The sequence below is a fragment of the Solanum stenotomum genome, chromosome 11 (genome assembly GCF_019186545.1).
Source record: "Solanum stenotomum isolate F172 chromosome 11, ASM1918654v1, whole genome shotgun sequence".
Taxonomy (NCBI): Eukaryota; Viridiplantae; Streptophyta; class Magnoliopsida; order Solanales; family Solanaceae; genus Solanum; species Solanum stenotomum.
The window spans coordinates 48,510,625-48,522,854 of record NC_064292.1 but is presented as its reverse complement, the minus strand read 5'-3'; the positions used below and the strand labels follow the sequence as shown (position 1 = coordinate 48,522,854).

The window sequence follows — 12,230 nt, the reverse complement described above, 5'->3', positions numbered from 1 at the left end:
GATTGAAATTTTCAAAAAAAAAAAGAAAGTAAATAACTTTTATGGACAAACCGCTCCTAATATTTTACTTTTACCTACTTTTTCATAAAAACTTCTTAAATAGTAGAAGATGATTTTGGAGAGGGGGGGGGGGGGGGGGGGNACTGATCTATAAAAAATATTTTCCATTTTTTTCATATTTGTCTTATCGTATAACTTTACTACCCCCACCGCCTCATTTTATGTGGTACTTTTCAAATTTCGAGATTCAAACAAATCTAGCTTTGATCGTAAATTTTTCATTGATCTTTTAAACATTTTGAACTATCAATTGTTTTGACTTATAGTACTTTTTACGTAGTTTACAAATATATAAATTTCATTTCAAAAAAATTTAAGATTTCATGCGCAAATTCCCGATCAAACTTAAACTGTTTGACTCTCAAAAAAATGAAAAGTGCCACATAAATTGGGACAGAGGGAGTATTATTATCTTTGATATTGTTTCACCATTAATGGATGAGTATTTTGTTTAGGTAGATCATAATGTGAACTGAGAAATATTTGAAAATTTAAAAATTGTATGCTAAAAAGTCTAAAATAATTAAATATGCATAATTTTTTAAATTGTAATTTGCCTTTTTGCCTACTCTTAAAGTCCTAAAAAGGTCTAAAAATTTCAAAAGAAAAAAAAGAGAACAAACGATGATTTAGGTGCAATCGTAACGTTAACGAGTCCTTTTCAAATAATGGTAACAATATAATAATGAGTATTAATTAATAACTTAGTCTTGATACTGTATATTTAACAAATAATTACAGGGATTAGATACTTATATTTAATTTGAAAGATTATTTTTTTTGACATATTGTTTTTTCAAGTTACAATTAGAATGATTGGTGTATACTATATTATATAGTATTTTCTATGATATTTCTTTAATACATTGTCCTTCCATGTCAATTTATATTGTCATGTAAAAAAGTAGAACCAATCAAGATCGTCTCGAATTTATTTTATCTTTAAAATGGAAGACGTTTTTTCTATTAAAGTTTAGAGAAATAATAGAATAATTTGGACACGAATTTTGAATATTAATTGGCAACTAATAATAAATGTAATCGTTAAATTACATTAAAGAGATAAAAAGATCTTTACCCAATGAGTATAAACACATTTTTCCAAAAATATATTCAAATAAAATAAAACTATTTCCAAAAATGTTAGCTACCTACAGACGTAATTATTTTCTTCAATTATTCAACGGTCAACGTTCAAATACTACAACGTACCTATTACCAGCCTTCTTCTTATGCATTTTGATTGTTTTAATTGAGAATATAAATTTAATGGAACTGAAACTATTTCATATATTTTTTTAATTGAGCACATGAATTTAACGGAAAACGTCATAAAAAAGGTATTATTTGATTGTTCTAACTTGATGAGCGCCACAATTAATGCTTTAAAATTTTCAACGACAAGTTTCTAGTAAACATACATGAATCCTTTTCACTCTTGCGTTGTAATAGATTGAACTATGGAGAGTCTATTATAATCATTGTAATATGGATCTAATTTATAATAATAGGTAAAGTCTCATTAGTCAAAATATTGGTGTGACCATGGGAGTAGAAGTTCGAAATGAAGAATTAAGAAGCATATACGCGCTCAAACAACAACAATAATATACTCAATATATATAGTTTCACAAGTGAGATTTGAGGAGAAGGTGGGATGTACGTAGACTTTATCTGTAAATACTATTTTGGATGGGCCCTCAGCTCAAGAAAATCATTTGAAAGAAATGCAGGTGACTGAAAAATGTGGATTGATTTACATGGATCATGCTCTTTTTAAGTCACGTGAATAGGTTTTTCTAAGTGTTTAATAAGTTCATGATCTTTTGGTTTCGAAACCAACCTTGAACACTTCGATGGGGCAATATAGAGTCTTGTATTTCATGCAGAGGCGGAGCCAAGATCAGGAGTTTGGGGGTGCTAAATCAATTTTATTTGGGGATTCACAAGTTATTATACATATATTTATTTAATTTTTTAATACATGGGTCTACGAAAAAGCTAGTGGATTCGTCCGAACCCACGAACCCCCACCTGATTCCATGTTGGTTTTACAAATTATTCAACAATTTGTATTTCGTTTATTATGGAGCATTTCCTTGTTACTTCATGTTATCATGAATATCAAACAATTAGTATTTCTTTTTCTGTAATGGAATATCAAACAAGTATTAGTGGAAGAAGACGATATATATCAACATATTTCTATCTTATTAAGTGAGGGAAAAAAAACCACATTTTCCTTTAAAATTTAAACCACTTAAGTACTTGTAAGTAAGAAATGAACCGGTTCAATCCTCATGTAATTTTGGTAATAGGTTCTTAGTGCCCAAAAGGTTTTGCAAGTTTCTTAAATACATTCACAATAAGTAAAGAGTAGCCTTGACAGCTTCCACCCAAATGTATCTTATACGTTCAAGAAACCCTTTATACCCTATTGTTTGTTCCATGGCCTGCTGGGACTGCATGTCATAATAATATCACTAGAAAATTTCCTCACTATGCCACACAATTGCGATGATTTAGGCTTGTTAGTGTCTATCGTACACTTGTAGTTCTTGATTTTGTTATCTATCGTCGTCATATGTTGTTTATTGTGTTTTGATTACCACTGCTGTTATTGCTTCTTTTTTGTCGACTGTACACTGCTTTTCTTATTAACTTTTGTGCTTTCTTCATTACTTCATGCATTGTTTTCTTCTTCTTTTATTTGAGTTTGATGCACTTGAACTGAGGATCTTTTGGAAACAGCTGAGGTAGTGATAAGGTCTGTGTACACTCTACCCTCCCCAGACCCCACTTGAATAAGCCAATTCTACCGTGAATATTTTTGTAGTTGTAGGAAAAGATGTTTAACAAGGGATAGTACTCACATTTTTTTGTTGTTTGCATGTACCACTTTGTTACATTTGTTAAGCACTTCCTTGAGTCTAACAACTCATCATCTCTCCTTGGCCTTCTACTTGACTACTTCCATCTAAGTAGTCAAGGTTAAGATTGCACTTATCAGGAGTTGTAATCCTTTACCTCCAAGGTAGGGGTAAGGTTTGCGTATTTTCTGCCTTCCCCAGACCTCCACTTTGCGGGATTACACTATGCATGTATGTTTTGTTATTACTATTCATATTGCTGAGTTAATCTTTCTTATACTAAGAAAATTTAAGGCTGAAAGTCATTTTGTGAGAATAGTATGTCAAGATTTTAGAACCATATGCTCCTATATTTCCATAGATTGATTCCAACAAACAATAATGGGCAAAGTGTGGATGATCGATTGTCTTGTGTAGTTTGTTATTTCGGTGTCACTTGTGGGATATTATGCTACGAAAATATAAATTAACTTACATAGACCAGTAGCGTATAAGGACATTTACATTAAAGATGGATCCAAAATTTGAATGGTATAATTCTAAATTCTAGAATAACAACTTCTAAGAGCTAATAATTAAATTTTACATTTGATATGTTCATAATTATATTAATGAACTTCTTTACCTAAATACGTTATTTAATTAAAAGTTATTGAATTTGATTGAGTATTACATTTTTTCGTATTATTACAAGTAATCTGCTTTAATTTACTTTTTTACGTTAGCAATTTCACTTCTCATGAACCATAACCTTATAAATATTTTTTACTCATACATTTGATAGTAGTATATTATAGCGTGTATAGAATTATTATCGAAAAATTGACATAAATAGTCGTCGATCAAAATAATAGGCAAAATTATATATATTTTATATATTAATGTATAAAATATATTTCTGATACATAATAAATTAATAATGTATATACTTATATATATTTTACTAATAAATATAATTATTTTTGCCAATCGATCAAATATTTTACTTGCTTTAATCTCACCTTAATTCTACTAATCTAAATTCATGTAAGATAAACCCACCAAGGTATAAATAGCTTCTACCAAAAAATAATTCTATTTTCAGTATTCAAACTCGAAATCCTTCCCATTTATTAGCAGACTAATATTTGTTATTTTTAAATCTGGCCGTTGAAGAAGGGGAAAAAAGGACATGCCCTTATCTACTTATATTGGCCACAACTAAAACTAATTGTATCTCCAAAAAGAAAAAGAAAAAAATCTATAGAGATGGCTTTCTCTGCTGCATTTTCACACACCTCCTTCATATATTCTTCATCTTTCTCACAAACCAGAAAAAGTAGAATTAATTATAGCCCTTTTATTATTAAAGCAGAAAATAATTCATCTGAACCAAACGAAAATAATGAAAAGCCAAAATCTCAACAAGCAGCAGCAGCAGCAACTTCTTCTAGTACAACAGCCACTGCATCAAAGCCTAAAAAACCTGTTTATTCTAGTGAGTAATACTATTTCATGAAAATGTCTCAAATTTCACTAATTTTTTTATACAAGTTTTCTTCTTCTTTTTTTTGTTTTGGTTGGTAGTGAAGAAAGGCCAGATAGTCAGGGTGGAAAAGGAGAAGTATCTGAATAGCATCAATGTGAGTATTTTTTTTTCTACTTATACTGTGCCTTCACGGGGTACTGGTAAAGTCTACGTATACTCTACCTCCTCAGACCCCTTTAGTGGGACTTCACTGGAGTGGTATGAGAATGCATATCATTTAATTATAGTTGAGTGATAAATGTGTATACGAAAGACACATGTTATATTCATTAATTTGTTATAAACATATATATACTATAATTGTTTACCAATCAGCATTGTACCCTCTACATGCTTATGATAATTTTAAAAAAATTAAAAATATAATCTGAATTGGAAGTTGTGGACACCCTTGCACTGGAATTTGACAGTTTATTTTTATATAAATTTCTTCAGTATTTGTCTGTTGATCATCCACCTTATTACAAAGGCCTAGACTACATATATGAAGACCGTGGTGAGGTATCATTTTGTTATTTTTCTATGAATCATGTTAAGGGAAAAAAACACAATTTGGAACAACATTTTATTTATAAAATAAACTAATCATATATCTGTTTAGGTACTGGATATTCGCATATTCGAGACAGGAGAATATGCACTTGTAAGTATATATTTTTCGAAATTCAATTTATTATATCAGAACACATCTCGAAACATAAATTTCACTGAATATATAACCTTAAAGAGATCAAAGTTGAAACTTTACCTATGCTGCAGATTGGATGGATTGGAATACCAACTGCACCAGCTTGGCTTCCAACAGAGATGCTAATTAAGGTAATTAGCCTTTTGAAATCATTCAAAATACTATAACAGCAATTTGCATCATTTCATGAGTACCTTATATGGTACACTATTAACAAACCTCCTTGCACTTCAAATGAGAATCTCTGATGAAATTATTTTTGACGAATTCATAACAATTAACTATGTTAGAGTGGGGGTTAAGAGTCCCACATTGGTTAGGGAATGGACTGGTGGTTTGCTTATATGAACTTGAGCAATCCTCCTGTCTTGAGTTAGGCCCAAGTGTCAAATACAATTTCCACCTTGCTAAAAAGTAAGTGGTTTGTTATGTAATCACACATTCCCTAACCAAATCCAAAATTTGCAGTCTGATAAGCTGGATTACGAGAGAATATAGTGGCGCGAGTCCACAGTTTCAGACCAGTACATGCCAGACAAGAGTACATCAAAGTGGAGCATCAGATTGACCACTGCTCATTGAAGATGAAGAGAGATGAGATGGACACACATCCAGAATTTACTTATTGCTAAATATATTATTTATCCTTAAAGATCACTCAATCAACTTCTCAGTTGACACTAAATAATAGTCAAATTGACTCTTACAAGCATAATATGACTATCCAAAAGGTAACTGATTCAAAATGGACTATTCAGTAGGTAAAAGAGACATTCCAGCAACAATTAAAAGACGTTCTACTGAAATATAAACAAACAATCACAATCTCCAATGTAATCCCAAAAGTGGGGTCTGAGGAGGCTAGAACTGAAATATGATATTAGTTTAACACAAAATACCTTCCACATTGAATAGAATGGAGTCGGTTTATAAATGAATATCGAAATGTATGTTTCAATGTACCATTATTTTTTCATAAAATTATAGTGTACACACAATATACAGTAGGCAGGTAACTGGAAAGTCTCAGTGTACAGCAGCCTGTCAAAAGGGAAGGTGAAGAGCAGGTGTATGGAGTATTAAGTTATCTGTATTTTTTTCTGTAAACAATGCTGTACTTGGTATCAATATCTGAAAGCGATGAGGGTGGAGAATGGAATGAAGAAATTAATGAAGAAACGATGCCAGGAAAAAGCAGAACTTACAGCCTTCTCCTAGCACGCTTAGTAGCATTCATAAGCTCTGTCAACGAAGGAAGGGGTCGAGGCACTGGCACATGCATAGACCGGTATAATTTTCTCAAACTTGGGTTATAACTGTTTGACAATCCAACCGCTGACTCAAAAATACAATTCTCTGTTTCTGTGTGCATCAAGCTCTCTTTAGTCCTGATGTCTAAACTTTCACTTACTGCCAATGTCTTACCAGCTTCCACCACAACTTCATCCTTCTTAAGTGAAATAACCTCTAACTCGTCGGAACATCTGATTACAGCATTTTCATCTGGAAGTATAGGCTCCTTTCCTTCATGTTTGAAATAAGAACCATTGAGCCCAAGCCTCGCCCTACCAAATAATGTTACTGGGGCGGCTGTTTTGCTTGGAGGAGACGGATTTGACTGCCTACAAATGCTAAAAGATGATGTCGTCGACTGGGAGTTTTCTGCATAATCTTGAGCATTGCTCTTGGCTAAAGGTGAGCTAGAAACCTCAACTACATCTGGAGCTGTTTCTACATCAACTTCAGATTCCACGTCCATACTGAACCCCAAAAGTTGCCAGAAAGGGTCATTAAAATTCCGATGTTGATTAAAAAGACGCTTCACATAGTCCATCTCCAGAGCCTTACAACTAGGTGTTGTAGAGATGACCCACCTAGGTGCAAGAAGTTGCAAAGCCCACTCCAGTTCTTCCTTTGATGAGTGTATGGAGTAACAAATGTGCCAGACACCAAAAATATCTCTCACTGGTTGATCACATCTTCCCTTCTTCTGACTTTCAATATCTGAACTACCATCATCACATGCATACCACTGTGCTGATGCTCGAATAATTAGAGGCTCATGCTGAGAATCAGACCGAGCCTGTGCAATCTTGGCTTCTGCTCTTTGGTACAGTTTTGGAAACCCATCAAACAGTTGAAAACGAGAAGATGTGTCTTCAGACAGGATTTCAGGCACCATTAGTTCCAAAGCCTGAAAGCATTCTGGAGTTTTAGCTTTATCGACATATATCTTGCAACCAAATGTCTGTGAAACATGCATAAGTATATCCTCGTGGCCAAGAAGATCACATGTCAGATAGACTGTAGGAGCTTGAGGGTGCTTCCATATGCAATTGATGATCTGTTTGTTTGGAAAAACAATTTAGTGATGTTAAATATATTTATCAATCAAACAAGTGAAAGAAAAACGAAAGGTCCTATGACTCATAGAATAAGCGTTAAAGACTGTAGACTAAAGAAGAACGATTCATTTAGGGGCTAAAGCTATTGTTGTATTTGATAAGCATGATAATAGAGCAAGAAACTTGAGTATAGTAAGAATTAGTAGATGGTTAAGGCGAGCTTTTCTCTAGCAATTGATTTGAACCCAGTGGAACTTTGATAAGCCCAACTATTCTGTATCTCCGGCTTGAATGTACATCTTTCCATTTTAATTCCTTCCAAAATGGTGTCCATTCCAAAGACGTCCTTTCTCATCCCAATACTCTGTCCAGTTAAGCATGGATCTTCAACAATGGTATGGCAAGATACCAATTATTTGAACAAACCTTAATAGAAAAACTGACAGTGGTTAACATGCTATGGAAGGAAGTCATTATTGCCAAATATGGGATGGAAGATAACTGGACAACAAATGGTTTCCATACCATACAGTTGCTCAGTTTGGAGAGCTATCTGAAATTTATGGCCTCTGTTGAAGCGAAAAATTAACTACAAAGTAGTTAACGGACAAAAGATTTATTTTTGGAATGATAACTGAATAGGGGGTGCACCACTACAACATCAATTTCCAGATCTCCACAACCTTTGTATTCTTCAACAGGCCACAGAGATGTGGACCGGTCAAGGATGGAACCTAAACTTAAGGAGAAACCTGAATAATTGGGAAGTGGGAAGAGTAGCAACTTTTTACACCATTATGGCCAGCTTCAACAATCTATCTGAAGAAAGGGATACCACAGTATGGAAGAAAGAAAGGAAAGGTATTTTCTCTATCAACCCAGCTTACAGAGAACTGAATAGATCAAATCATAGGGAGGAAAACTGGCCATGGAAGATGTTATGGAAGACCTCCCATACAAAGTGAACAGCTTCATATGGTTACTGGCTAAGGTACTGACACATGACAATTTGAACAAAAGAAAATTTCAACTATGTTCAAGATGCTTCTTATGTGGGAACAAGTAGAGACAATTAGTCATCTCTTCTTGCACTGCAAATGGACAGAACAACTTTGGAGGATGTTCATCAGCTTGAGGAAAATAAATTGGGTAAAGCCAGGGAACATCAGAGGAGTCCTCAACAGTTGGAATAGTGATGGTAATGCAACAACAAAAGGGGAGATGGAAGATTGTCCCAGCATGCATATGGTGGACTGTATGGAAAGAGAGAAATCATAGGTGTTTTGAAGACAAGCAGAATGGACTTCAGAGCTTCAAGATGAATTGTCTAGCATTGTTTTATTTTTGGTGTAAACAGAATTTAGTCCAAGCAGAAGATATCTTGGATGTTTTAGATTATTTGTAAGAAATAGAGGTGATAGGTGGCAATATGATTAGTCTGTAATACCTTTTGAAGGGGAACTACATATTTTGGATGTAGTTTACCTGTGAATATATAGATCAGTGTTACTATCCTCAAAAAAGAAAAACAGACAGTGGGACCAAGATACATTTTTTTCTGCCAAGCAAAATTCTAAACAGCCTGATCAAGACCGGTGCTTGATGTCTCTAAGAAAAAAACACTGTTGAGAGCAGTCCAAGTTGTGGGTTTAGGGATTTTATAAACCTTTCATTTAAAAGGAAAAAAGAATCATCGTGAATGCTTACGACTCAGTTTCTTCACCAATTGTAAGCCATACCTATAATGAGAGTGTGAGCTAAATTTATCAACAAAGGAGATTGTAAACTATTCTTTATTGATACTTGATAACTATAAGCTCACTACTCACCCGCGATTCACCAACAAGGCAGCAACCTTCACAACTTGTGCAGGTAACATTTCAAATACGTTGGCCTTTCGGAGGACACACTATGGCACAGTATACATGTCTTCAATACAAACAAAAGAGTGTTGTATATAAGAATCCTGAACTTCCTCATGTCATTTTTAAGTATCTAGCTGCTTTTGTTCTGGTTCATTGGGGATAAACTCAGGGTCACACCACTAATGTGCCCTATGAACTTCAGTGAAGTTGGATACCGAATTGTAAGATTTAGCAAGGACATGCACTATCTAGATCCAGTGACAGGACTTGATTTATAGACTTGATTTTCATAGGGTGAATTGAATCAAATCATTGAACACAACACTCAACACAAGAAGCATCAGACAACTAATTTCCCTCCAGTAAAACAAGTTTTTCTCTACTATTCAGTAAAACCAAATTATAACGAGGTTTTACCAAACAAAGATTGCAATAGGAACAGTTGGTTTCACCAGTTATTACCTCGGCAATTTTAACAAAATTAACAGTTGAAGAAAAATTCTGCCGTGCTTATGGCTCTTGACTTCACAAGAATGATTGTTCTTTTTTCTGGATAAAAATATAGCTCATGATTTTACAAGAATGAGTGTTAGAACCTGTTGCATTGCTGACTGCCTGCTCGGCATCTTCAATGGAGACTGACCAAATGTGCAATCAAGGAAAATGCAATCAATCTGACACTTCGGTTCTTTTCCGGGGGTGCCCACATACTTTAGGGGTAATTGTTGCAAGCACTCAATCGTGAGTCTGCAATCTCCTGTATGTAGGAGATTCCCAAATTTGCCTTCATACAAGAACATTAGAGCTCCTGCAAGTTGTTAACATAATGCCAAACGTTTATCGCTGTAATCCTGTAACAACAAAGGTACTGTAGAAGAACAGAATGAAGATGAGAAACTAAACCATTAAATTAAAGCTTTGAGGTGTGCCCAAGATACAATCTTTAAGGCATTATTTTCCCCTACTCATCCAGAGTTTGCATTTTGACTATAAGAACACTAGGTATATACAGCACAACCTCTTAAAAAATAAACATAAAAAAGGTAAAGAAAAGAGCAGCAGATTGCACTTTACTAGGTAGACCCTAATAAGCCTAGAGTCATATATCACAGTCTTGTGTCTTGGTATTGCGAAAGATTAGCAAAAGTTGCAATTTTCCAAGAAAACTCACTAACTTTAAGGATTGATGCTCTTTCTTAGCATCACTTTAATGCCCATCCAAAAACATAAGAGATTTTTGCAAGTAGACAGCATCACTTTAGGTTCCAACAAGAGAGACAGATAAAAAAACAACAAAAGATCCCCATGGAATGGATTAGAAAGAAGAATAAAAATCCCACACAATAGTACGTAAGCACTAGTCACCTAGCTCATAGATAGGACTGCTGCATAAGACTTAAGAGCAGTGAGCAGCCAAATACCGACCTAACTAAAGTAAATAGAATCCGTCAAGGACGAAGAAAGGGGGTCGCATCAAGTTTTCCCCACCTCGTAAAGATGATATGAGGTGATCACCATTTTTGATCAGGCAAAGTGGATCTCAGTGAACTTGCATCCAGTACATGCATTCAAGGCACAGAAAATAAGAGTAGCTCCTGTACAATTGACACATACCTCCTATAAAAAATGAAATGAGGTGGTCACCACCGTGACACAACTTCTGCAACTTGGTACTCAACAATCTACACAGTGTCAGTACACCAAGTCTGAGAAATGTCAGAAAAGTGAACAGGGAAAACACATGAACAAACAAGTGAACGCAAAGTGGTGGCCACTGCCACCATTACACTTTTGTGGTCAAAAAAGCAGGTTAAACCACGAGGTCTAGGTTTCAAATATGTACCTCATGTTCAAATCTCACCAAAGGCAAAATAAACTAGGTGATTTCTTTCCATCTATCCAAGCATGGGTGGACAAAGTTACCCGGTACTTGTATTGCTGGGACATAGTAAGTACCTTGCGGAAAAGTCAAGGTGTGCACAAGTTTGCCCAGACACCACGATTATTTAAGAAAAAAAAGTTACTGCAAACTCTCTTACTCAATTATCTCATTAAAAAATCAGTTAGTCCTATTTGTAGACTAACAAAGGCACCATTCATGACCAGTCTTATCTTTGCAAAGGGTTGCCTTTCAATAGCGTATCCTTCCATGAAGAGTCACGACTTTTCAAACAAAACACTCTTTCATGCAATAACATAGCTTTTCCGAAAAGGTAGGGGACTAGCATTGGTGAAATTTGCTAACTACACCAACAGATGTGCCTGAATTTAATATAAGCCGGAGTGTACATTACAACTAATAAGAAACTCCTAGTAATGAACAACACAAACAATAACAAAATATTGTTGTTCATCTTGTATTCCTAAGATACTTAGAATAAAACTTTGAAGAACTTGGTAAGACACAATAAAGTTTTAAGAACATTTTCACAACTAGAAAATTAAAACTAGTAGAGAAACTAGAATCAGAAACAGATTAGAAAAAATATATGAAATATTTTTTCTTAAAGAAGAATTGTTGTCAATCTGTGTTTAAAGAATCTTACTAATTCCAACAAACTTTGCAGAAACACAAAGTTACCAAAGTTTAATGAACCAGTGAAGAACAGAAGAACATAAATTAATTCACAAATCTAAAATCTGTAACACATACCAGAATCTGGAAAAACAAAAAGAAGATCAAGCCCACTGAATGCACAGTGTCCCCTTAAGGAAATTATTCCCCTCTAGTATCCGAGGTTTGATTTGGAATATGTCCTCCCAGGATAGAATGATCTCAATCACCAGTGTATTGATACCCAAAACGCTGGTGTCAGCGAGCCACTCAACGGCAGTAAAGTACACTTAGAATACTAGATTTAGTAGTAGAAGAAG

General features: G+C 34.4%; 2 protein-coding genes across 4 annotated transcripts in view; one reads left to right on the top strand and one right to left on the bottom strand.

The window, feature by feature from the left end:
• Positions 1–4,142: 4,142 nt before the first annotated feature.
• Positions 4,143–5,892, top strand: LOC125845001 (NAD(P)H-quinone oxidoreductase subunit O, chloroplastic). The gene is made up of 6 exons (XM_049524373.1): positions 4,143–4,407; positions 4,497–4,552; positions 4,894–4,959; positions 5,060–5,101; positions 5,218–5,277; positions 5,615–5,892. Exons 1-6 carry the CDS (start codon positions 4,179–4,181, stop codon positions 5,642–5,644), a joined length of 483 nt encoding a protein of 160 aa, XP_049380330.1. The 5' UTR covers positions 4,143–4,178; the 3' UTR covers positions 5,645–5,892.
• A 110-nt stretch (positions 5,893–6,002) lies between these two features.
• The window catches only part of LOC125844999 (uncharacterized), a 19,095-nt gene continuing 12,867 nt past the window's right edge, over positions 6,003–12,230 (bottom strand). Inside the window, exons 3-5 of one of the 3 annotated variants that reach the window (XM_049524369.1) lie at positions 10,971–11,038; positions 9,953–10,164; positions 6,003–7,490 (exon numbers count right to left, since the gene is read on the bottom strand). In XM_049524369.1, the coding sequence (XP_049380326.1) occupies positions 6,348–7,490; positions 9,953–10,156 (1,347 nt within the window). In that variant the 5' untranslated portion in view covers positions 10,157–10,164; positions 10,971–11,038 and the 3' untranslated portion in view covers positions 6,003–6,347. Of the gene's footprint in view, positions 7,491–9,952; positions 10,165–10,259; positions 10,371–10,970; positions 11,039–12,230 lie in introns of those variants that run through there. The other 2 variants (XM_049524370.1, XM_049524368.1) reach the window with 2 other exon arrangements.

Bases quoted from the DNA above. Each gene is read 5' to 3' on its own strand.
- LOC125845001 (XM_049524373.1), top strand. From the start codon at position 4,179: ATGGCTTTCTCTGCTGCATTTTCACACACCTCCTTCATATATTCTTCA. The intron at 5,102-5,217 runs GTAAGTATATAT...CCTATGCTGCAG, and splicing joins AGACAGGAGAATATGCACTT to ATTGGATGGATTGGAATACC. The intron at 5,278-5,614 runs GTAATTAGCCTT...CAAAATTTGCAG, and splicing joins CAACAGAGATGCTAATTAAG to TCTGATAAGCTGGATTACGA.